Raw genomic sequence first — 27,449 nt, 5'->3', positions numbered from 1 at the left:
GTGCTTGAATTTAAGAAGACAATGGCATTTGGATTTTCTATTATCTTTGTAACACCCTCATTTGTCACGCAGTTGAATTCTGTTGTCCTTAAGGATGTGTTCAATGCTCTTCATATTCTGTGGTCCTTTGTTTATAAAACTTCATTCAGATTACGTGTGTTGCAGCAGAGCTGTACTTCATAACGTGCTTTTTAGTCATATCAATATAAGGCTGTATGGGAACTGTGGAATCACAGCTTGAGCCTCTGATTGACCACCTGAGGCAAGCCATGAGTCAGCCACAGGAGCACAGGTGAAGGCAATTCAGCTGTGCTACCGGAAGGGATGGAGCCTGGCTCTACCTCTCCCAGACCCATTTAAGTGCTGACTGCCACTGAGGAAGGATCTCTTCTGGAGGTGGCTGCTTGTGGAGAATGTTACGAGCCTACAACATCAGTAAGCACTTTCTATTTATTATCCTCCTGTTGCGTTAAAAAGTTACCTAACTTTCCTGGGTATTTCTTAGTTATAACATCTATATATTCATTGATTATATAAAAGCTGAGAAGAGAACTTTTCTAAGCTGTTATATTGAAGCCATGTTGTCATCATGTTGGTAGCAGCGCTGAATTGCAGGATTCGTGTCCTTTGCGAGTGAAATTATTTACTGTAGTCTTGCGAAAGTCTCTTGTCACTACTATATCACAGAATCACAGAATTGTAGGGGTTGGAAGGGACCTCCAGAGATCATCGAGTCCAACCCCCCTGCCAAAGCAGGTTCCCTACACCAGGTAGCACAGGTAGGCATCCAGGCAGGTCTTGAACGTCTCCAGAGAAGGAGACTCCACCACCTCCCTGGGCAGCCTGTTCCAGTGCTCCGTCACCCTCACTGTAAAGAAGTTCTTGCGCATGTTTGTGCGGAACTTCCTATGCTCTAGTTTCTGGCCATTTCCCCTTGTCCTGTCTCCACTCACCACTGAAAAGAGTCCGGCCTCGCCATTCTGCCCCCCACACCTTAGATATTTATAGACCTGGATCAGGTCCCCTCTCAGTCTCCTTTTCTCAAGGCTGAACAGACCCAGTTCACTCAGCCTTTCCTCATAGGGGAGATGCTCCAGACCCTTCACCATCTTCGTGGCCCTCCGCTGGACTCTTTCCAAGAGATCCCTGTCTTTTTTGTACTGGGGAGCCCAGAACTGGACGCAGTACTCCAGATGAGGTCTTACCAGGGCAGAGTAGAGGGGGAGGATCACCTCCTTTGACCTGCTGGCCACGCTTTTTTTAATGCACCCCAGTAAGCCATTGGCCTTTTTGGCCACAAGGGCACACTGCTGGCTCATGGCCAACCTGTCATCCACCAGGACACCCAGGTCCCTTTCCGCAGAGCTCCCCTCCAGCAGGTCATCCCCCAACCTGTACTGGTGCATGCAATTATTCCTCCCCAGATGCAAGACTCTACACTTGCTTTTGTTAAACCTCATCCGGTTTCTTTCTGCCCAGCTCTCCAGCCTATCCAGGTCTTGCTGAATGGCAGCACAGCCTTCAGGCGTGTCAGCCAATCCTCCCAACTTCGTATCATCGGCAAACTTGCTGAGGGTGGCCATTATCCCCTCATCAAGGTCATTGATGAAGATGTTGAACAAGACCGGACCCAGCACAGACCCCTGAGGAACACCGCTAGTTATAGGCCTCCAACCGGACTCTGCACCACCAACAACGACCCTCTGTGCTCTGCCAGTGAGCCAGTTCTCAACCCACCTCACTGTCCAGTAGTGAGTAGTATGGTGCAGTAGAGATGAGGAGTTGTGGAAAAGATGTGGGAAGCAAAGGGAGATGCCTGAGGGGATGTTGATGGTGATACTCTATGCTGAAACATCCTGGCAGAATGTGGTAAAAGGAGCATATGAGACGCAAGTGATCTTCTTTATCCTAACAGAATGTTACATCTTACCAGGTATGTTGTACAGGTGGCATTGTCATTCCTGTGAGTTCCTCACAGGAGCTGTTTTTTGTTACTCTTTCACTAAAACCTGTCTCACCTGAGCCAAGATGTAATAGTGTGTAATGGGAATGCTACAAATGATGGATAAGGCCTTAGATTGAAGTTCAGATTTCCTCACATAAATGTTGCACTAGCTGAGGGGAATGGAGTGGGCATTGTCTTTTCTGCAGAGAGCTCATAGGCTGACATCTTTCAATGGCTGGAGCTTAGGAACATGTTCTGCATTTGTACAAACAAACTGAAAGCTAGTACTTCCATTTCACATTAATATTCTCATGAAACAACTGTGAAATTTTGTAACTTATTGTTTCTCTGAAGGAACCCGTTTCTATGTGTATGTGTGAAGATTTGCATTCTGTGTACAAGTGGACTGACTGTACCGGAGGAAAAGGATTTAAAGCTATTAAATAAGCTTGTTTACAGGTTTTGTGAGCAAATATGCTTAGAAAAATTCAGTCAATAAAATGCATTTGATCACGGTAAGTTAGTGAACTAGAAATCTTTTATGAGCTACTTTTCTATGTTCTAGTATTTCGACAGTTTAATTTTACAATCTGAATACTTAAGTTTTGTATCTAAGTTTATTGTTATATCATAAATAGAAAAAAATTTTCTGCAACAGTTTTGCCATCTTGAATTAATTTTTATACATGATCAGTGAGTTTTTTTTTTATGTAAGTGAGAAATGCCAGAGCTGTTCATTTCTGGACAAACATAAATCTGAAAAACTATTTCTCACAAAAGGAGAAAACAGTTTGATAAGTGTGTACAGTAATTATGAGTGATTAGTATCAATTAATTAGAAGATATCTTGTACTAGAAACTTTGAGAGGAATTTTGTGCTCTATTTTCACAGTGCAACTGCAAATGAAAAAGCTGTAGTTGTAAATTTGTGCAATTACCTGACCATTTATGAAAATGTTTGGTGGGTTTTTTTTCTTTTTTCCAAGATAGTGATCATGATGTGGATACATTATTCCACAGGGACAACATGGACAGCTAGTATTGCAGTGCAATTGCATGTTTTAACCATATCCTTTAATTTCAGAGCAGGTGCATGCAGTTGCAGTATTTGAGTGATATTCATAAAGATGCTGGTTTGGTAATCACCGGTAATTAATGTCTAGATGGATTAATTGTTATATGGTTTGGTTTTTTGTTATCTTTCTAGTATGCCAGTGTTGAGAAAGATGGAGAGCATTACATGACCCCAGAAGATTTTGTGCAGAAATACTTAGGACTTCATACAGATCCACGTTACAATCCTAAAACAGTACAGCTGTTGGCTGGAGTGGCAGATCAAACTAAAGATGGGTGAGAATTTTGTTTTCCATTGGAAGCCTGTAATGTGTTGATAAATGTTTCTTTGGTAATTTCATCTTCCAAAATACACTCTTGATTTCATTATTCTTCAAGCTTAGTTAAATTATTATTTTTTTCTCAAATGCAGTAGACTACATTTGTGGAACTTGAGGGGGAAAAAGAGACAATGGTTAACACTTTTAAATGAGATTTGGCAGTTACTGCAAATGCAGAGGAAGATACACTATAAATCAGTTTAATGCAGTATGACTGCTTTGCAAAAGTTGTTTTCTTTCTGTGTACTCACATCCATGACTGGATACTAAGAGTCCTTAGTACGCACAATTATACATGGAAATGTGGAGAAGGAGCACAATTCACATCAAACAACTGAGGGCTTTTTTTTAGTGTGTGTGTGTGTGTTTTTTTTTTTTTTTTAGTGTTTGCCTAATCCAGATGAGATCACACCACATAAAGCTTTTCTGGCATTGCTTATAGGTGATGTTAGTTGCTTTTAGACTTCTTTCTGAAACTAACATATTAAATGTCCATTCTAGTGAGGTAGTACCCTCTAACCTATTTGTCTTTCGAAAAAGAGTTTTCTATTGTTGTGTGCAAGCATGGGCATTTTTGAAGTGAAGAGATCAAGATGAATCAGAGAAGTCAAAACTGCAGAAAGAAGGGGGTGCATTATAGGGAAGAGATAGAAAGTTGCTGTTAAAATAAAGTGTGTAAATAGATGTCATATATATTCATTTGAAAGTCCCTTAACTTCCTTGGCTTTATGAGTCTGAACCAGACCCTTGACATCACTTAAATGTTTTTGTTTTTCTCTATTTTGTTTAAGAACACTTTATTAGTTTGCACAGCATCCTGAGCAACTTGCACAGTCTCTGTGCTTTACAAACAGAATTTTATATGCTGCATATATTTTATAGTAAGTGACAACTCTAAGATCTCCTTTTTGATGTAATGTTACTTGATAGCTTCCAAAAATAAAATTGCAGCATTTTGATAAATGTAATATATATATATATATACATATGTTTGATAAATCCAAATAACTTGTCTCACTGTTTGTAATGTGTGGCAGTAGTTGTGTTGTTTCAGATTGAAGATTGATTCAGATTCAGACACTTTAAAAATGCACAGATTAAAAATGTACACATCTGTTGAAATAATACTCTAACTGATGACTGCTAAACCAACACGTTGAGTACCTTGTTTCTCTGAAAGCTGTTGATTGTCTTTTAGGGTGTACATTTCTTCAGAAAACATTATATAAAAGGACCTTTCTTACAGTAAGAAGTCAGTAATTTTTTTCTTATTGCTACAACAGAACTTGACAATGAGACTTCGGTGTTTTTTTGTTGCTGTTCCCTCTGTGAATATAAGCGTTTCTTAGGTGCCTTTTTTTAGTCTGGGTAATGTTGGAAGCGAGGTAATCAGATATGGGTAAGTGTGCTCCATCTGCTTCTATGTGGAAGCATTGAACTTAAACCTGTTGATACTTGCTGAAATGTATTCTCTTAAGTGTTTTAATCTGTATTTCTCTACTCGTTAATTAATGTGAAGAGAGCTATACCCACATCATCGTTGGTTTACTTATTTTTGCGTTTCCATTATTATTCCTAGTAATTCCTATTATTCCTTCCTGTAATATGCCAAAATCCTGTATCATCAGTACAGAGAATTTAATCTGTAGCATTGATAGTTATTGTAGTCTTTTGCTGACTTCCAGTAGTACACTGCATCCTTCCAAGGTGTTAAAAATTAATTTATAAAGTCCAAAGAAGTATCACTATTCTTATTCCATACAGACATTTGTAAATCAAAAGACAGCCCAAGGTCACGCAGCAAGTAATTGAGAAGCTTTGGTCCTGTTATGAAACTTCATTCCTGTGTCAGTTTTCAAAATCTGCCAGACTTGCCTGATGAGCTAACTCTAAATTAGAGTTGTCTGTTGTCTGTTAAATGCAGTGGAATTTCACTGATGCTGCTATTAAGCATTCCTGTATCACAGATTGCTGGCACTACTTTTAAAATTAGGATTAGGGTACATATCCTTTATTAATAATGTACTCATATACAAATGTGTGTCAAAACCACCTTCTCAGTAACAGAAGTCCTATCTAATATTGTAAATATTCAGGTTTTAAAATAAAAAAAAAAAACCTTTCTTCTGTCTTTGAACATGCAAAATTTCAGTAGTCGTTTCAGATTCTACATTTTAATTGCCTATTTCTGGCTACTCTGCCTATCAGCATATCATTCTTAGAGTTTGAAAGTGTGTTCTTCAGTGAACTGAAGAAAGAGCCAATGTTTCACTTCATGGACAGTCACAACAAGGATATATGTTATGTCCAAAAGCTGTGTTGGGTGGATAAAGAGTAAGAAGTTGTAGGAAACAAGGAAGGACAGAATAACTGTAAACATGTAGCTTACTTTGTGTGCTTTTGGAGAGTGACAGTGCAGAAGAAATAAGAGAATGGAATTTTTAAAAAATGATACCAATAAAATGAGTACAGCAGGTTCACAGCATAATGCTTAAGTAGTGTTTGGTTGGGAAGCTCATTTGTTCCATTTAATCTACCTCTTATTTCCACCCTGATAATGGTGGATTGCTCGAAGTATTCCTGCCTTTAGATGTTGCAAGCTGAATATATAGAATATATAGAAGTTGAATGTGTCTGTCTCCTTTTGCTGTAGGCACTGTTGAAGGGAGCTCTCTGGAGAACAATTTCTTTCAGGTTCAGGCTTCTACAAGAATGAATTCTACAGGGAATCATCACTTGATTTTGTCTGTTATAAACCTTCCTGGTTAGGGATTAATGTTAGATTTGTGCTTGTATGTGAGATGTGTTTGGAAATAAGGCATGAAGTTGGCTTTGCATTTGGAAAACCATTTTCTCATCTTTGATTTTATGGATAATGTGTGAGAAATTAATAATGTCATTCTATATTTTCCATATCTTAATTCCTTCCAAAGTCACATTTTTTGTGTTTTCTGTATACTGCATATATGCATGTATGTTAAAATAAATGATCTTGTTCAAGTGTCTCAACTCTACTTTGCATATACTTTGACAAAGACTATGTAAACTAACAAATGGTTAGATGTATTTCCCCTATGAGGATTTTATACGTGTGTTTAACTGTAAGTGATCTATGTACGAAGCAATAATTATGAGCTAATGATTTTCTGTGAATATTACTAAATGTACTATGAAACTTGCTAAAACAGTTCATTTTATAAGTTTGGACATTTATGTACATTTAATGTACCATCTACATGATATCTACTTGTTTTAACAACATCTAACAAAGTAGTACATTTTTATTTAAAAATGTTGAAAATTCTTATTCCCATTGATAATTTATTTGATGTTAAAATAGCTATGCCATCACTTACGTCTGTACTTGAGCCTGAAACTGAGTGGAAAATTCTCATCAATCTAGCTGTTGTTTTTAAAACCTAGGGATTTTGCTTGCACTGTTTTGAAAGGCCGTGGCATGTGCCCACATTGCATGTCCTTATGGATACCCAGTGCAGTTTTGTTCTTTTGTGCCAACAGGATCATTTATCTTCTGACTTGAGGCTTGTCTTGCTGTAGCTTTTCTTATATAGGATCCTATCTTTTTTTTTTTTCTACTTGTCACAAACTGTTTCCCTAGAGAAGTTCTTTGTGATTGTCATATCTGTGCATCCATTCAAAGTATGTGTTGAAAACAGTATGTGTTGAAAATGAGGACTTTGGTTTGTATGCAGTGTTCCAGAGATGTCGTGAAAGCCCTGTCTGGTGATACGGCTGCTTCCTCATCTCGACTAAAAACAGGTCTCCTGATGCATCCTGAGTTACATTTTTCTGTATGGTGAATGTCTCACATATGCAGCTCATTGTCTTGTGATGAAGTGTTACACTCCAATCCTTAGCTTCCTTGATCATGTCTTAACTGTCCAAACGTTCTTATTTCTTTCTTTCTTGTCTGTTCTTTGCTTTATGTGACCTCAAGGTTGATGTAATATTTGAGGTGTAATCTTTAATATAGTAAAATATAACACAGTAAAATATAACTTCATTATAAATATGTTGTTTTAAGAGTATACGTATTGCATAGGATCTTCCTATACTTACATTAAAAGCTATTTCTCGTGAGAAATACAAAAATTAGTAACATACTGACAGATCCTTGAATTTCATACTGATAGAACTTTTGTAGATTTTTTTTATATATCAATTTTTAAGTGCTATCTGCATAAATTTATACTTATGAGTTAATAAAGAGTAGGTACTCGCTGAGAATTGGTTATATTTCGTTGTTAGTGGGTATGAAGAATTCCAGTCCTCTTCTGGTACAAGAAAGTGAGCCACATAAAGCTTAAGTAGCTACTCAATTATAACAAACAACTCTTTCTAGTATAGAGTCTTAAATTTTGAGTATTAGATTTTAATTTTAGTAATTGAATCAGAACATTTTTAGAGCATCAAAATGTTATTGATATTGTGTAGTCCATTGAAATCTTTATAACTTCTGTATTTTACTTTGTAGGTTGATTTCCTTTCAAGAATTTTCGGCATTTGAATCTGTTTTGTGTACTCCAGATGCAATATTCATTGTTGCTTTTCAGTTATTTGACAAGAGTGGCAATGGAGAAGTAACGTTTGGTAAGAATGTCTAAAGAAAAACAGTTTAAGAAAGTAGTAATAGTATAAATGCAAGAATAGCTCCCACAGCTAGAAACACATTTTACATAGTGTTTTACTCATTTCCTTAAACAGTTTGCGTGAGTTATTTTTTTCTTCCAAGTTTTACAAGCTTAAGAAATGCATAGTAAAAATATATTTTGTTCTATCTTTTTGAATCGAGATTTTTCATCTTCGTGGAAGTTCTTAATTCAATGCTGTTTTGTTCAGAATCGTCCTAAGTGGAAGTCTTGTGTCATGAATTTTGATCTCCTTCATTTTGAGGAGTTTTTGTTTGGATTCTCCTCATCTCTTTGAAGAGCTGTTGTTAAATATGGTAAGGGTTCAAAATAAAAATGAAGGAGATCTAATCTTTTGAGTTCTTAGTCTAATATTCCAATTGAGCAGCAATCTTTAATATAATGAATGTAACTTCTAGCTGGTTAATGTATTATTACAAAATTAGGAAGAAACAATGGTTTTTAAGTTTTTCTTTTTTTTTTCCTCTGAACATATGTTAGTATTTGGACAAAATTATTTAGGCTAATTATAACACTTTATAATGTCACTTAAAAACATTACAGTTTAAGGAGGACTAGGTTTTGTATTAAAAAAACTTTGTACTTCTATGAAAATTAGATGAATAAATGCTAAGAATTTAATAAAATTGAATGAAAATTTTGTTATTTCTATCCAAAAGAATAAATTGCTCAATAAAGAATATACATACTGTGCTTGGATTTGTAACCACTTGCTGTTTGTACTACTTCGTTTTTATGGAAACTCTTTCAGATTTGAAAGTAGTTGAAACAAATAATGCATGTGTCTTTGTATGGAAACAAACTGCTTGAGTTATGGCATCTATTAAATTACATGATTAACTGAATTGTCAAATACTAAACTATTTGGATACGGCATCTTGAATTAACCTAAGGTGGAGTCAGTAAATGTAGACATTAGAAAGCAGACAAACTATTACAACTGGTGTGACTGTGTTAATGATGGTGTCTTTAATAATCTCACTAAATGAGGATTATGTATTTTGCAGCTGATGCAAACACACTTGAAATAGTTGGTTCTGTGAAACAACAGAAAACAATTGAGGTGTTACACAGATTTCTCAGTCAGACTGATTGTTACTTTCATTGTTTCATTGTTACATTAAAACTAGAAGAACAATACAAGCAAGAGAAGCTAAAGCAATTACACATTCTTTTTTCCATGCCTTTCTCATATGACTGATATACCTTGAATAGCAAACTTGTTAGTGAATTTAAGATTTGCTAATGATCTCATTTTAGCAAAATTTTATTTAAATTACATTTAATTGTAAGTTGTATCATATCAGAAGTACTTAATACTTTTGTAGCTCCTTTGCATTTGCATTTTGTATGTTGTTGGTAAAATGGGCTACTTATTTTTACTTTGTAGGGGTACTGTGCAAATTAATGTGTGTAAGAAAAGTACAAATGATGATATATGACAATTGGTAACTCTGCAATTTATTAATTGATCTTGTCTCCTTCAGAGACTGTTTCTTGAATGTGACCTGCACTCTTTCATTTTCACACCACATCAACAGAAGGGCATGGAGTTTAATTTCATGTAAAAACAGGAGAATATATAAAATTAGGATTTTCCCAAGTCTTTGGAGGAAGGTGTTTCACCTTGATCATGACACACCGCTCATTTTCTTCAAAGAATCTTTTCCAGTGGCTGAGAAGGAAGGAAACACTTGATCTCAGACTTTGCATTCCATGCAGGTCTGAATAAGTAAAGATAATTATAGATAAGCATTATTACACTGTCAAATATAACATACTCACTGTATACATCTCTATAAATTAAGAATTCTACATATTAACATCTAAAAGTCATAGTAAAATATTAGAAATATACTCCAATTAGTGTATTAGCCAATTAGTGTGGAAATTGCTATTAGGTATGTTATCTCATATTGGGAGGTAATTTATCTGGTCTACAGATAAACCACATTGATTACAGGAGCAAACATGAGTCAGGATTTTCTATCTCAGATGCAGTGCTTTGGGAATGTGACTGTACTGATTCTGAAGCTAACTCAAATCAGCATGTCTTGCTGTAATTGAGATGGATTTATTGAAGTTTTTCTTCACTGTGCTTTTAGAGGAAGGAGTGGAAGTGTTGGACAGTGGAACACAGGATTGGGGTGGGTCTGCTAGGTCAGTAACTTGAACCAATACTGGCCTTGCTGGACGTGAGATAATGTTGATGTATTTAAGCTAGGCTCAAACCAAAACACTAGAGGAAAAAAGCCACACTGGCTCCAATCTTGTATTAAAGACTACTTCTGCACCCAAGCTGGCCATATCCCCAAATCATTTCAGTATGACTATATGGCATTTTCAAAAATTATCCTAATCTATTCAAATTTTTCACTTATCTGGAGGGAGTTAAGTGTTTGTTGATTCTTTAGATCTGGCTGTATGTTATAAAGTTGTTCCAGGGAGATTCCCATCTACTTTCTAGGATTTAGTTAGTGACAGGCTGTACTTCAGCACTTAATCTTCTTGCAGTTCTCTTTACCCTCAATCTGTGATTTGTCTCTGCAGAAGTCTGCTTTCCAACTCTCCAGTGGGGAGCCATTATATAACATACATTACAAAATAACTTGTGTCTTTTGAGTTGAAAAATTGAAAAGGGCAAATAATTTTTTATCCTTTAGAAAATGTTTGAGAGAAATTTGTGTCAGCTACGTGGCATGGCACTAATCATTGTCTTTGTCAATGCAATATAGTGTTAATTCAATTCATATTGTTGAATTGAGATGCTTTTTGTGTGCTGAATTTGATGCTTGAATGTCCTCTACTTTCTTATTGCTTTGGAATATTTTTCCTGGAGTTTTTGACATCCTGAGATCTATGACTAACTGCTACAGGTGTGCTGGTAGTATATTGCAGTTTTTCTTTTAAGATCTGTTGCAAGAAAATTGAAATAGACCTACTTCATATGAGCAAACTTGTTGCACAGTGTGTTCAGTATTTTTTACATATTCCAGCTACAATGATCCACTTATCAGCTTGCTGAATGAAAGATGATAAAATGGCTATTTTAATAACCCAGTGGTACTAATGGTGCTGTAATTCAAATTAACTTTTTAATCATGAAGAAATGGGGGAAAAAAATCATGATTAAAAGTTTGCATGTCTTCATAAAAGACTCCTATGTTAATATTTTATGGGAAGTGTGTTGATGATCCCTTACAATATTGCTTTGATCATAAAATATTTAAAAGATAACAGCTTGGACAGATAAAGTGTTATTTTATTCCCCATGTATTATCTTTCTAGTTTTAGTTCCTGTAGCCAGAAAAGAAGAATCGTTCTGTTATTTTGTTCATGGGGTGTAACTGGCCAAGCTATTTGACATGAGTGAAATATCTAAAAGGAGATCATGAAGTTAGTGCTGTTCCACTAAGGAAGAGCTGTAAAGGAATTTTGACCTGAATTGAGGCTAGAGCAAGTCTTCACATGAAATCTGTTCAAGTTACTTGGAGATGTTCTGCACTGTGACAGATGGTACTTGCTGCAAAAAAGGCAAGTATAGCTATCACAGAATTTTCTACCCAGAAATGCTTTTTCTAAATGGAAATAAAATAATTCTTTATATTTTATCCTTTGGACAAACCATACAGTGATCAGAACTGTATGAGTTCTAATTGGAATATACAATTTCAAGGCTTCTTGCAGGGTAGAGTCACTGCAAAGAAAGCCGTTCTCTGATAAACTGGAGCATTTTGGAGATGTTTTTTCATTTAAATACCTATGCTGACGTGGATAGATAAATAGAGCTAAAGCAGTGAGATTTGGAAACAATTTTACTACCTTCATGATTATTCTGTATTCAGAGTTTTAAAATTATTAAAAAAAAAAATGGAAAGTATTTATGAAACCAAATATAAGGCTTTAAAAAATATCCTGCAGCTCAACATAACGTTAAAAATATTATGTAGAACATAATGGCTCTTCTTCCAAGACATGGGGAGTAAAGGGATTGGATAACTATTACTGCAACTACATAAAGATTACAATACCAATGAACTGAAATAAGCATCGATATAATGAAATTGTTTCAGATGTTGAGTGTACTATGGTACTGAAATCTCATCCATCTATTTTCTTAAAATAATTATTTGCCAACAAACTTTAATCTGGGAAAGAAAGATTCCGATTTCCTTTAAACAGGACATGGTAGACATGAAGAAGGTGAGTGACAAGAATAAGAGAAAGAAGTTGAATGTATGCTGTTGTAAGTCTCTGCTTTTGAGGGTTATTTTTCAAGGAATACAGATCACTCCTAGTAGTCACTCTCCCGTTTCCAAAAGAGCTGCTAGATTGAAAATGCTAGGATTTGAAGATAATCTTAAGAGTTCTGCCTTGTGAAATATTGTTTGCAACCGTAAAGGCTGGTAACTTTTAGAAGCATAGACAGAAAGATCACATGATTTTGTATCTGAAGGTGTAAGAAAAGCACTGTTTTTTCCAGGTGTGCAGTAATATAAAGCTGCAATTGACTTCCTCTTTGCCATATGTTAGTTGCCTGTTTTCAAGCTGCCTTTTGCTTATTACATTCTGGCTATGTAGGATACAGTGATGTTTTTCTTTTCTATGTGCTGTCTTTTTGTTCATTTACTTTTGTTTTATGATTCTTTTTGATTTAAGCCACAGTTTCAAGCACTTTGGAGCAGTGTTTAATGGAAGACTTCCCTATTTTTTATAATAATAAAGGGCTTAAGAACACAAGGAGATCTCAAACGTTTTCCATAGTATTAAGTTCAAAATCAGAGTTCAGCAAGAGGGAACTGAAAAGAAATTTCAGTATATATAATATATATAAAAAATTATATATATATTATATAATAATATATAATATAGAACATATATAATGTATATAATATTATATACATATATAATATATATTATTTATATATTATTTATATATTATATATAATAATATATAATAACATAAGAATTATATATAGAGACTATTTGTTATTATGGCTGTCACTAATCTTGAGCAGAATCACTGTTGTAGTCTTTAAAAATAAGAGTAGAAATGCAAGGCAACTTTTTCTATTTTAGTTTTCTCATTTGTCTTGCCACTTGTCTTTTTCACTGTATTCATATTTGGATCACTGTTAGTGTACGTCCACTGCAAAGCTCACGATAAAAGTCCTTTTATCTGTAGTTATGCTGAAAATGAAAATACGTGAAATTTGCTGTTAGTGGGAATAGTGATTAGCAGCATAGAAAACATTAAATGCACAGTGCACACTGAGGCTGAGATTCATACAAATGAGGCCACAGGTGACTGAGCAGACATTTAAAAACAACCTCTTAAACAACAAACTTATGGCATATTTATGCTAGTGTTTAAAAGTGCTTCATTTATATTTGTGTGTCTAACAAGTGTGAAGAATGTTGTCTCAGTTATGAGAGAGAATGGCAAAAAGGCTGATTGCATTGGAATTTTGAGATTTTCCCTCTGAATTTTGAAGAGTTTTCTGTAAAAATAACTGATACCACCTCATGGTATATTTGAGGTAGTAAACTCATCCCCACCATGAGTGGGGCCAAAAATGTTTGTCATTCAGGGAGCATGAACTGTAGCATTCAGATGTGTGCATTCAGATGTGTGATGCTTTGGTTGTGTTGGTGTTGTGTTACGGTCTTTATCTCATTCTAATCAACAAAATCTCTTGGTGTTTATAACTTACAGTAATCTTTCTCCTCTGAAATTCACTATTGCCTAAGAATGTGTTTTTCTTATATCATCTTTCTGAGCCTGCAAGGTAATGGTATTGATGGGAACTGAGCTGGTTGTGTGTATGCTGCCTGCAGATAGCTGCTCCAGGCATCTATAATTTGTTTAAAATGATTGGGTGGGGAAATTCTGAAGCAATCTTGAGAGAATGCGTGTTGCCTTGGAGGTAATGTACTAGTGCACTAGAGTAGTGGGTTTATTATTCCTGGGGCTGATAGTAATTTGACTATCAGTAAACTGACTCATATGCCTGTCTGAGAAGAAAATGCTTTGCCATAAGCTCAGAAATAAAGTTATCCACTCAGTAGGAAAGCATTCCGCTGCAGAAAGATGAGCAAAGTGTAGGAGAAGGCATTAGCAAATGAGTAACGTGCATTAACTGGGGCAGTGAACGCATTCTGTTAAATGTCATACTAAAATGAAGGGAGGTAAAAACAATTTGGTTGTTTTGCCCCCTGGAAATCAGCTGTGATGAAATTTTGAAGGAATTGTAGTCTATCTTAATTTAGAATCATTATTGAGTTTTGACTGAGTTTAAAAAAAAAAAAAAAAAAAAGGAGGAAAAGCAATACCTATAATTTTAATGTTATTTAGATAACACTTTCTTTGTTATCATTACATTGTACTGTGAAAAAAAAAAAAGTTAAAAATCAGATATTTGATCCTAATTCAAAGTGGTGAAAGTGTAGGTCATGATCACGTTATATATGATCCCTGAAACATGATTGTCCTTTTGTAGCTTTTCTCCTCATGGAGTTGTTAGTAATAGTGGTATTTACTCTGAAATAATAGAAAAGCCAACAGAATTGGATTAAGGAAGATACTCTTGATATATTATGAAGAAAGCATTACTACCCTTGGGTAGAAAGTTAGTAAGTCTTAGCGATTGTCTGCAGATGCTTGAGAATCCCAAACGGCTTCAGTAAACTTTATTTAGAGTTTCAACAGTTCTAATTCTGTCAGTTATTTGCAACTGGTTTATTTATAACTGATAGATGCTTTTGCTTCTGCTACTCAAATATTTCATAAACAAAGGTAACTTGAGGATAAGCATTAGGTACAGCCCATGTATTTAAACTCACATTACCATAACAACATGTACACATTGCTGATTGTCAGTTACTGTTAAGTGACAAAAAGTGTTTCAATATTCAGAGAAGCCGAAGTATGATTTGGATACCAATTTGTAAAGCTTGTTGGTTGATGCACTCAATTATTAAATATAGATTTATTAATCTGCTTACCAGTATTATTTTTATGTGGTGAAGGATCTCAACCTGTGACATCTTGATGACTAATTATAAATGTTTTTGGAAGGAAAACCAATAGTGTTGAAAGCTAATCCTCAGTGGCTGAAGTCATATACAATTAAATGCTAGAGTGGGAGTTATGGAAAGACCAGCTGCTTCAGTCTCATTAAAAATCATTGGAAGTTTTGTCTATGTGAACACATATGAATAATTTCATATCAGAAAAAAAACCGAGACTTTTTTTCCTAACCATTCTCTAACATTGTGAAATAATTGCTGGTGTTAGATAATACAATTTAAATTTTCTGGTTCTTCAATATGTTTCCCTTAGTCATTAGTAGAAGACCTTACAGAGGCAGTCAGTTTTACAGATGTTTAGTTTCTAGCAGACACTGTGCTTGTACACTGGTGGCCAAGCCGATAGATCCAATTAAGCAGACCAGTCTTGTGCTCCCTTTACAGTTCAGTGCCATTTTGCACGTTTAACCATGAGTTACATTGATCTATTTGTAGTACTCAAGTTAGTTTGGCCAGAAGCCACAGCAAATCAATGGTAGGTGGGGAATTTACCTCTCCTGGTTTCTGTAGCAATGGCGAGTAAATCTACTACAGACAAAACTTTCAAAGGAAGTCTGGCAAAATGATATAATTTAGTGGTATGAATGTGTTGCTTTATCTTATTTTCTTAGCCCTCACTTAGTATATCAGTGAGTAGATATGAATGGGCAATTGAAAGTAGTCAAGTTTTTTTCAAGTTTCCTGCTTACCTGAACACCTCATTTAGCCTAGCTTGCATTGAAAACTGGTTTAAATTGCAGTTCTTCAACTATCGTCTGTGTTAGACCTTTAGGTAAGGGCTAAATTACAGTTAAATCGTTCAATAGCCATAGTCTGCCCTTTAAATAGGTAATCTCAAACTATCTGTGAAGCAAGTGATCTAGGGAAAGAATCCTACTGTGTGTTCTCATTCTGAAACATATTTGTTCTAAAGATTTCCTTTCCTTTTCTTGCTGAAAATATAGAACCATAGAGTGATTTGCTCACTGCTAGAATAGCTACAGATCTGAAAGGGTGTACGAATCGAGCAGTCCTATAGCACAGAGAAAGCAACACTGCAAGCAAATTAGTCTTGATAGAAGGATAAAGTGACATTAAAGCTCTTCTGATTACATTTTGTCTTTTGACAGAACTGTTTCAGAATAGTAGTTCACAGAATGCCTTTAGTATGTCTGATTAACAGATACACTGATGCAGTATTGAGCAAATATTCTAAACTTATAAAAAAATAGATGTGTTTTCAGCAAAATGATGTGTATTCTGTTTTAAATTTGAGCTATATGACACAATTTAATTTGGCAGTTAGCAGGTTTGAGATTAGTTGATGAAAGCTAACATTAATTCAAGTACTTCAAAGTAGATTTTGAAAAGAGTTTGCATGGTATGGATAGATGTCCAGTTGTACTTTTACTTTTTTTACTGTTTTGTACTGTTTATTTGGTCAGATAATCAGCACAAAACCCACGCTTGTATTGCAGAGTGACAATGCTGAGTATGAATAAATGAAACTTTTTTTTTAGGCGAGGCTTTTGACTTTGGATATGTTAGGTCTGGTATTTCAGTTGTACAGTGTACATATAAAGAATTCCATATCTTGAAAGGAGAGCTTTTTTTCCTTCATTTATATGAGGACATCTCTATCTTCACTTGTCTTAAAACATTTTAATAACAGAGACTACCAATTATGCTTTATAGGATTCGATTTTTTTTATAAATCCTTATCAAAAGCTTATAATAAGGTGCTTTCTGCTGAGCTAATAATATGTTTTAGGTGGCATTTCTTATACCTATCTTCAATAGACACGTTCAGACTGTATGATTGTAATAATCAAGTTTCAGTCAAACCATACTTAGTATGACAGATATTCTGTGAGATTGTAATGCGGGTATTTGTGCCCTTGATAAAGGGCTTAATTTGACTCCTGGCAGAGATGGAGAACCTCTATTGGTTTTTTGTATTGGAATGCAAATTAGCTCTTATTTGTCGTGTACAAGGGAAAAAGATAAATCGCTTCTTAATTAAAACTAGGCAAAACACTCCAAAGTTTTATGCAGTAATACAGAAAGTATCACACTGGATAGCAAATGTGTTCTTATGCAAGTCTGTAAAAGCTCAGTTAGTAACTATTCTCAACAAAACACTTTTTAAACAGCTCCTTAAAACTTAATTTGTTTCCTGGAATGTTTGTATTTACCCCAAACCTCACTTCTTGTTTTTTCCCTTCCTTAAAGCAAATGTCAAAGAAGTGTTTGAACAAACTACTATTCATCATCAAATCCCCTTCAACTGGGACTGTGAATTCATTCGGCTGCATTTTGGACATAACAGAAAGAAGCATCTTAACTATACAGAGTTCACTCAGTTTCTTCAGGTTAGTTATTAACCTTATTTCAGACTACAGCTGAAATCAATTTTCATCTCCAGAAATAAATTTATATCACTGTAAATTTTGGTCTTAGTCTGGTAATGAACGCAATTATCTGATACGAATCCTAGCAGCAATGAACTATTACTTTTCTATACAGGTTCATGAAGGAGTGCTTACTGATTGTCCTTTAGCTTGCATATCATCCTATAAATATGTGGGATTAAATATTCTGTTTATGAAATTAACCATTTAACTGATTGTTGTAATCTTGTGCAGTTAGAACATTGACTCCCTTTTCTGTTGTAGGAATTTAATTAAAAAAACTAACCTCAACCAGAGATTGTGTCCTTAATATAACCAGATGTTGTTAACCATGTAACCCCAATCATATTTAGTCTCGAACTCTGAATCTTTAAGATCAGTATCAGGGGAATAAGGGAATGTGTAGCAGCAAGAACATAAGTATGCAAATATTGCTTCTCAATTATTTAGTGTAAGTGAATATTTCCTTGTGATTGAGTAGGGGATGTTCTATGCCAGAGGAATGAATCTGTGCATGGAATGAATAAATATGCAGAATTCTTATTTTATTTGGACTAACCTTCAAGTTTAAATTGCAATTGTCTTGTGATCTGCATGCACAAATGTATTTAGGCATGCTGTAAGATTATAAACTAAATCAAAATGTTGTGAACAGTGGGTTATAGAATTTGCTAATACACAATTTCTGAATGTTAATTTTAGGAGCTGCAGTCAGAACATGCAAGACAAGCCTTTGCATTGAAGGACAAAAATAAAAGTGGCATGATTACTGGGCTGGACTTCAGTGATGTCATGGTTACCCTTCACTCCCATATGCTGACACCATTTGTGGAAGAAAATTTAGTTTCAGTAAGTGTGAAGAAAAACGTCTTGAGTTCAGGGTTTAATAGCTGTGATGTTTTAAAATGCTAGTGCTTCTCTCCCACTTTTTCTTTTCCTATATGTTTATCACTTTCTCACTGCTAGAAATTATTACCTTCATAGTAGAGTTGGCAGGATGAAACATGGCAACACTTCTCGGTTATGTGGTAGAAAAGTTTGCAGTCTGGTTTAAATGCTTAAAGTGCCATTGGATGCAGTTTGAGTTATCTACTGTGCTTTTGCCTAAAGCAGAGCAAACTATATTTTACACAGAAAGAATACCAATTTTGGGCTAAAGCTTCTGATTTTTAGATTTCGATATAGAACAGACCAGAATGGGTGTAGACTGCTTACAGTTTTGCCCTTTTATGTGTTCTTATATTGTTCTCAGTTTGATGTTTGGAAAATAAGCATGTAGAGTTAGAATGGTTACCGTTACGACTGGCAAGATCTGCAGGTACAGTTTATGAGGTAAAGGATAACTTTATTACAGTTTATGTCAAAAAATATGCCATTATTGGTTCTACTGTTGTATTTCTATTAAAACTAGCTTAAAATTACAGAGGTAGAAAGATATCTTTAATTCTTTCCTTACTTGCCCAAATGAATGTTTCTGTAATTTGTAATAAGACATTGAAAAAAAGGGGCTCAAGGCATTTAACTGTGTAATTTAATTTTTACAGGTAGCTGGTGGAACTGTTTCACATCAGGTCAGCTTCTCCTACTTCAATGCATTTAATGCCCTTTTGAATAACATGGATCTCATTAGGAAGATATACAGTAATATAGCAGGTACAAGAAAAGATGTTGAAGTCACAAAAGGTAAAGTGTATTTCCTACTTTTTATTAATATTTTAGTTCTGTCCAATTTGTAAGCTGTTGTTGCATACAGGGTAAGACAAGTCAGAGGCTGCATAGCATACAACGTTAGTGCTACTGTAGAAATATTTTAAGGGTCATTTTCATCCTCGTGGGTTAGTAATGATTTTCAGGAAGCTCACTAAGAAGAAGAATTGGGACTGTGGTTTGTATGGATATCTGCAAAATGGTACTTCATTGGGGATTTTACCACTCCTTGAAAAAGGTATATTATTGCTTAGAGATAGGAGGTGCCAAGGAAATAAGATAGGAGTTACGTTTGAAAATCCGTTATCAGTGATCTCCATATTGCTTTAGCTCATTTTATCTGCAACTAAATCCTTCTTAGAAAAAAGGTAATAATTCATAACTTCTTTTGCTGGCCTGAGTGGTTTTACATAGTTTATGTTGACATACAGGACATAGTTAATCCCTGTACCACTGAAAGGTAGACGTGAATCAGTCTTGCTGCAGGCATCAGTGGATTTATTTTGTAGACATTTTATGACATATTTTATCTCTGACTTTATTACCTGCATGGACAGGACCAGCCAAGTCTATATGTGGTAAAATGCATGCAGAGTTTTTCTTTTTTTTTTTTCTTTTATGTTTGTTTTATGTTCAGATGCTCAGCATACTTTACATCCCTAGAGAAAAGCGTGAAATAACTGTCCTTGTCCTCCAAATAGTGCTAACAAATTACCTGGCTTTTTTTTTTCCTTGATGTAAATGCATAGACACGTCTTGCCTGGATTTGTGTAGTGAATAAAAGCTACTGAACTGTCATCACTAAAACTTGCTTATTGTAGCTTGCCAATCACGTAATGAATGTGCAATGTTATTTGGATAGATGAACATATAGCTGTGGGGTCACTGAGAGCTAACAGAGAAAAGAAACACAGAATGATGGTGATAAATGAGTTAGTTGCCCTTAAAGCTATGGATAATGGATAATTATTCTGTTCATTTTGCAAAACTTCAGAAAAAAAATCATAAATTTTATGTGTGATGTTATCAGTGTTGCTGATGTGAGGATGTATTGAATCATACTTGCTCTATGTTTCAAAGATCTCTTTCAAGATAAGTCTTCCTAAAGTTATCTTTCCTTCTGAATTATGGATTTTGCTTCTTGATGATAGTTTTCATTCTTTTATGATATTTAAGTTATTTGTTAGATTTGTCCATAAAGATGAAATTTGACAAATAACACAATTGCTTTATTTCTCCTTCCCTTTTAAATCCAGAGGAATTTACCCAGTCTGCAATACGATTTGGACAAGTTACACCGTTGGAAATAGATATTCTTTACCAACTTACAGGTTTATACAGCGTTACTGGGTAACTTATGATAATTAATTTTATCATTTTACAACCGTATTGCTGTTTTCTATGCACAATCTACTCAATTTTAAAATTTGTGTGTTCTGTTCATTACAGTTTATCCATTGTAAAATGGCTGGTGTATGCAGATATTTTCTAAGTGAACTCTGTATATCAAGCACAATTATTGATTGTTGTATTGTAGATTTAAATATAAAAAGCAAAATTGCATTATGGTAATCCCAGAAGGCTATAATTCTCCGTTATTCTTAACTGTACTGATGTTTCCCATAGTTGTTAGTATGTGAACTCTTGGGGAGGGATACCTATAAATGGTTTAAGTTGTGAATTACATCCTTTATTAGCAGTAATCAAGAACTCCCTTCTGAATAACCTGAGATCCCTTGACAGCTACAAGAAGGGAATGCTCTTCTAACTCCAAGAAGTCTTTATTGCAGAATAGCAGAACTCTTAGACATGCATTTAAATATGACAAGTGTTTTTTTTTTTTTTTTTAAACTCAAGATGTATTTTGTGAGATGCTGCTGAGAATACTGTATTGAATATGTTTGATATTTTAACTAACACTAATTTACTTCCCTCTGCCTTGTGTTAAGGCGATTAACTTTGGCAGATATTGAGAGAGTAGCACCACTAGCTGAGGGTGCATTACCTTACAACTTGGCAGAACTTCAGAGGCAGGTAGGTAAAAGTGGTATATACAGGCAGAATTGCTGAAATAAAGTGACTCTTTAAGTGTGCATGCATATGAAAAGTAAAAAAAAAAACACTTTAAACAGATTCCTAACAAATGGGTCATGTTGTATGTGTATTGCCATATAGAATTAGGGTAGTATTCACTAAGCAATTCACCTCTGCAACCCTGGATTCACTAACCTCATTTAAGGGTTGGCAGCCAAAAGTGTAGCATCTCTACTTGGAGATTGCCTCTTTTTGGAATTTCCAACAAGCCCTGATCCTTGGAAACAGGTAAGCTATTCCTTTTTTGTACTGGATTGTGACCACTACTTTTCTTGGGTGATCAGAAACTAGTTAAAGGCAACTATATCTACCGCCCCCTGTTGTTACAATAAGTTTGTTCTTTTCCACTTCACTTACACACGTTACAATGAAGTTCCTTTAAGTGATTGTGTCCACTGGAATATCTAGAATCTGTATCAATGATAAGAAAAAGTTAGTTCAACTGTTATGGTTGAAAAATTCTCCTAAATGGAATATAGCAAATATTCAACACATGAATGTCACTCTGTTTATTCTTGTGTCAGGTGGATTTGGTCATTCAGTTGTGTTTCAAGCAAATTGGTCTGAAACTATGTCTGATCCATTTGTAATGTTGCTGCTCTGTTGTCCTTGGGGAATTAGATAAGGTGAAATAAACACTCAAAAACCTGCTTGATGTTATTAATCTTCCTAGTCCAGTAATAGGACAAGGGGCAAAAGAGGATAGATTTAGATTAGTTGTAAGGAGAAACTTATTTATTCAGAGGGCAGTGAGGCCCTGGCACAGCTGCCCAGAGGAGCTGTGGGTGCCCCATCCCTGGAGGTGCTCAAGGCCAGGTTGGATGGGGCCGTGGGCAGCCTGAATGGGTGGGGGCAACCAGCCTGCAGCAGGGGGTAGGATTGGGTGGACTGCAAGGTCCCTTCCAACCCCAGCCATTCTGTGTACTCCTAAAGCAAGAATGGTGGAATGAGTTGATTCAGAAATGTGTATGCAATATTTGTCCAGGCTAACGAGAAGTATTTTTGCTGGTTTCATAATTGCATTCGTAACAGTCATCTTTGGTTTTAATTAATGTTTTCTGTAGCACTCAGCTTTCTGAGTAAACCATTATGAAACAAAATACTTAGCTTATTTTACTTTACACCTCAGAATTACCTTTGTAGCTTAACACTGTTACAAAATGAGCTCACTGAAAAAAGCTTCACTCATCACTAGAACATACTCTTTTAATGTGCTTGGAGTAATACTGCATGCTTTAACCCTACTCTACATTCTGTATTAAGAGAGCTCAGCAAGAAGGAAGCAATTTTGTTTTCTTTCTTTTGTAAGGAATAGTCTTTTACTGGACCATATGCTAAGTGAACCTATTATTGCCTAATTAAACATTACTGATAGATACAATGAAAAAGGTTTGTTAGTGGTAGAGATAATATAATTCCTGTGAGGTCCATCTGTTCCTGGAAAATGAAAACACTTCTCTAGTAGCATTTATAGCATTTATACGGCTTTAAAATCCCTTCAAAAGGAAAACTTAATTTTTTACATAAACTTACTCTGTCTTTGTGGGTTTAGTGGAAATGGAAAGTAGCTGGCTTTCAACCATGTTTACTTTATTGTCAGTTTTTTTCGTTGTGTAAGATTTTCTTAAAGCCTGCAAGTGAATATCCTTCAGGGATGACAGATACAGCAATTTTCTGTTTATAAATGTTAATGATTTGAAAGCTATAGCATTAATTACATTCATTTGCATATCCATCTGAACACACAAGTGAACTACAAACTTTGCTTATTAAATAATATAAAAAGTGGCGATTCACAAAGAATTTGATTTTTAACATCTAGTGATGTATTCATTAGGATTTATGCTAGAATGTAGTGATTGGATTTTGATAAGAACTCTGTAGAGCTTTGAGTAAAAGCAATAACCTTAAAAAAGCTAAGAGGAACTAAGTGTGATAATATAGAACAAAAACTCTGTGGAATGAAGAACCTGTGCTGTTTCAGAGTCTTTCAGTGTGTTCTTGTTGCACGTGTCTTTTATTTAAATGGATCAAAAGATCTTTCTGTATTTTGCAGGGTTTTTTTTCTTTTCTTGTGACTATCCTCTTTTTATTGTTATTAAAATTGGGAAAGCTTGAAGTTTTCAGAATAGTGACTGAACTCTTCAGATTTGTTGCTTCTCTTTGCTTGTAGAGGCAAATCATTTGATCTTTGCTTATTTTTCTTTTTTTAATAAACTGTTCCACACGTACAGTTTATACTTCTTGTGACCCAGAATTTTTCTGTTCAGCTGTATTTTTGAAGAAGAAAATGCCTTTTATGGAGGGAAATGATACCTGCTTTTTTTTCTTGTAGAAAATTCGTACAAAATACTGTTGTTATTTTTTTTCATTTTTACAAACAAGGATCCCATCTCATAGACCTTTGTTCTTCCTTGTGTGCATATTGTGTAACATCACATGATAAGTGCAGGGTTTTGCACATCCAGTGTAATGCCAGGATAAGCAGGGTTGCTTACACTGAGGTATGTTGTGCCCTGCTGTGGATGTTCCATGATTCAGAGCTTTGGTAAGCCCAGTGTAAATGTTAGCAGTGAAACATCCTTGTGATGTTCTTTGTAGAGAATTAATAACATGCATCAGAGCAAAGCGCTCTGTAGTGTTCTGAGGTCTGTGTAAATCCCAGCTCTGCATTCACAAGTGCATCTGCAAATGATACAGGTTGTCTGTAAGTAACAAAGGAGGCTACTGTTGGGAGATGTGCTTTGGTATCTGCTTCACTGTGGATTTTAACTTCTAGTATTTTGGTCACCTATTACCTACATAGTATAAATTCTTTTCTAATAACGTTAGTTATGTTGGGAAATAAACTTGGCGTACTTTACTGTGCAAGTTTATGAATCTTTACATCTTGTGTAACAGCTTATCTTTATTGCCTTATATGTAATAAACATCTAATAAGTTGATTTTGAATCTCTGCAAATATTTTGTGTAGACTTGGTATTTGTTTAAAACCCTAACGTTTATTATCATGTATATGATTGAAGTGAGTGAGGTCATCGTTGTGTCTGCAAATCATCAACTGCCTATAAAAGCTTTGTGGGGAATACTATGGGGAATAATTGACACTTTTTGCTTGTTTTTGAAGGTAGTAAATGCCATGTTTATGCTATGTAGTAATGTGTACGTATAATCTTAGCATCTATCATCGGAGTAGACATTTTATCTGTGAGATACTGAATTTTATTTAAACTAATAAGGGGTTTCCATTCCTTGGAAGTTTGAAGGCAGTAGAATGAGAAATAGCAAAGTTGATTTATATTTCCATCTACTTTATCTTGACCATGGATTGTTGGCGCTTTTTTATTTATTTTTATATATATGTATTTTTGCAATACTAGAAAAACACCAGGAAGGTAAGAATATGGATATAAGGAGTATTTGAAAAATATGTTTCATTGAGTGGACATCTTGAAACTTAAAAATTCTTTTTTTTTTTTTTCCTCCTTATTGTAACACCATCAGTTTTTTATCAGAATCTTTCTTTAACTTCTTAAAAGCAGATTTATAGCATCTTTGTTCTCCCGGCAAGGTTTTGAAATGTTTGTTTTTCTTTTCTTCCTCACACAGCAATCGTTTGCAGAGTTAAGCAGGCCTATCTTGCTCCAGATAGCTGAGTCAGCCTACAGGTTCACTTTGGGCTCAGTTGCTGGAGGTAAGTAATTTATCTGGGTTTCAGGTCTGTGTTTGTAGTCTTTCTTTCCAGACTCTTTGGGACCATTTAAGGTGCACTTTCTTGTTATGCAGGTGAAGCATTGGAGGCTGCAGGCACTGGTTGTGCCAGTCTCTTCCTTTATCTCTTCTATTCTAGTACCCTTTTAAGAGCAACTGGAACTCTACTCGCTTGGGGAACACATTTGCTTACTGATAGTTCTTGTTGCTTCTTTTTCTGATTGGTTTTCTTTTCTGTACACCTTGTTCTATGTAATACATAGTAAATTTATTCTCCTGCAGACTTTTTTTTTTTTAGATTTTCTGTATTGTTCTTTCTTACTTCCAACATATCAGAGATCTTACCAGCTTGTAAATATTTGTGTGTTTACATTACTGTTAAAGAAAGTCACCATAATATTGATGTACTACACCAACAGAAAAGTTGCAGAAGTAATGCTCCGAATGCTTTCTCACAGCTGTTGGTGCTACAGCAGTATATCCCATAGACCTGGTGAAAACTCGTATGCAGAATCAGCGCTCCACTGGTTCAGTCGTAGGAGAGTTGATGTATAAAAACAGCTTTGACTGCTTTAAAAAGGTTTTGCGTTTTGAAGGCTTTTTTGGTCTTTACAGAGGTAAGTGAATAAAATATATATATCGGCTTGGGGATTTTCTCCTTTTTTATTTTTTTAATACCTCAAGAACTACTCTTATTGGAGAACTGTGAAACTTGATTTAATTTACATTTTTGCTTCTGTCTCATAGAGTTGAATGTTTAACTTCCCTTGGGCACTGTTCATCATAATTGCTGGGAAAAACGAGGCCTTCTGTTGTTGTTACCGTTTGGCTTCTTGGTACACAGATCTGTTTAAAGTCCTAATCTCTGTGGTGTGAGTGTTGTGGACAAGATTATCTCACAAACTGAGGTTTGTGACATTTGGCTGGGGGCAAACATGAGGAACGCATTTTAGCCTCTGAAGAGTAAATATGTTTTACAGCAAATATTTTTTATTAGGAGAGAAAATAGTCATTCTGAAAGGTACTTGTTAAACTGGATGCCAGATTGCTTATTCCTTATACCTCTGCAGGTATTGGGACTACTGTGAGCAAGAAATTGCAGCCTGCAATTTATGTATCACTTTGTTCCAAAATGCAGGTTAAGAATTCAAAGCAACTTATCAGTTAGATAGAAAGCTATCTATCTTAGTTTTTTAGCTTAGCAGAAGGTTATGGAAGCATTTGTATCATATCAACAGGATAACTTACTGAAATGGTACGTACACTACACATCTTCTGATATTTATATTTAGTTGAATTCTCTCTTTTTTTTTTTTTTTTTTTTTTTAATAAGAGTCAGCACTTTATTCTAAATTTTATGTTCTAATGTGATGGTCACAGGCTTGTTTCTTTTTGTATTACAGTGTGCTCTGCCCATGAGGACACTGGTCCTTGCTAGTATTTGTTAAGAGCATTATCTGAGAAGTTTTTGCATGTGAAAGTCTACGGACTCTTAAGTAATTTTCTGTGATCTCACAGGATTTTTCAGTGACAAATAAAGAGAGGAATAAATCAGTCAAAATTTTAATGAAATAGCTGTAATCTCAGTAAATTATGTTTTTTTTTTCTAGTAGATTTCTTCCCTTTTTTTTTTTTGTTGCTAGATATTTCATTAAAACAAATACTACTTGAAGTTGCATCTATGACTCTATTTTAAACTTTGTGATTTCTGCAGTTCTTTTCTATAGTACTCTTTTCTTTCTCCACCCCTCACCCTAACATGATTTTGCACAGCCACCTCTAAAGCTAATGACCTTTTATTTTTGTTTTCTAACTTTTGGCAAATGCTTTCTATAGATGAGTTAAAAGCAGTGCTTCACGCTTGAGGGGGGAAAGGTGCATGTTGGGGGAGTGTAATGGCAAATTGTTAAACTTTTAAAAAATACGTTTAGTAGTTGTCTTTAAGATTGTTTAGCATGAAAGGTTTGTGTAGCTGTTCTGAAAACATTACCTTCTACAGTCAGCATGTACTCGTAGTGTCAGATTATCTGCAGATGAGAACAGAAACAGAAACAACAGAAATATTTACGGAGTTGACTGTAACTGGAATCTTATATTTCTGAGGGATTATCTTAAATTGTATTCTAATATATAATGATACAATATAGTTATTCACTTCAGTTTAAAACATAGATTTGAATGGATATTAGAAAATTCATATTTTAAAGTAAAACCTTCTAATATTTGGTCAGGAAAATCATGATGCTTATGAAACCTGACATCCAACTTCTAAACTAATTGTATTTTCTAAGCTCTCTTGCTAGACCGTACTGAATCCCAGGTTCTCTAGAATACAGAGTGTGTGTGTCCAGGATGTTTAGCTGCATATAAAGGAAGAGAGAGAGTGTGAGGAATTGTCTTGGGCTGTTTTGTCTGGTAGTTTTTTTTCTTTTGCCTCCCCTCTCCCCCC

General features: G+C 35.0%; 1 protein-coding gene across 4 annotated transcripts in view; it reads left to right on the top strand.

Annotated features, from left to right (window-relative positions):
• SLC25A12 (solute carrier family 25 member 12) overlaps positions 1-27,449 on the top strand; it is a 51,032-nt gene that overhangs the window by 4,553 nt on the left and 19,030 nt on the right. For all 4 annotated transcript variants that reach the window (XM_048952582.1, XM_048952584.1, XM_048952583.1 and 1 more), the window contains exons 3-11: positions 3,153-3,295; positions 7,835-7,950; positions 17,310-17,449; positions 18,191-18,337; positions 19,033-19,171; positions 20,452-20,545; positions 21,145-21,229; positions 24,899-24,983; positions 25,459-25,617. In XM_048952582.1, the coding sequence (XP_048808539.1) occupies positions 3,153-3,295; positions 7,835-7,950; positions 17,310-17,449; positions 18,191-18,337; positions 19,033-19,171; positions 20,452-20,545; positions 21,145-21,229; positions 24,899-24,983; positions 25,459-25,617 (1,108 nt within the window). The remainder of the gene's footprint in view (positions 1-3,152; positions 3,296-7,834; positions 7,951-17,309; positions 17,450-18,190; positions 18,338-19,032; positions 19,172-20,451; positions 20,546-21,144; positions 21,230-24,898; positions 24,984-25,458; positions 25,618-27,449) is intronic.

This window comes from Lagopus muta, chromosome 8 (genome assembly GCF_023343835.1).
Source record: "Lagopus muta isolate bLagMut1 chromosome 8, bLagMut1 primary, whole genome shotgun sequence".
Lineage (NCBI taxonomy): Eukaryota > Metazoa > Chordata > Aves > Galliformes > Phasianidae > Lagopus > Lagopus muta.
Note: the sequence above shows the minus strand (reverse complement) of the source record. Positions and strands in the feature narration are given on the sequence as shown.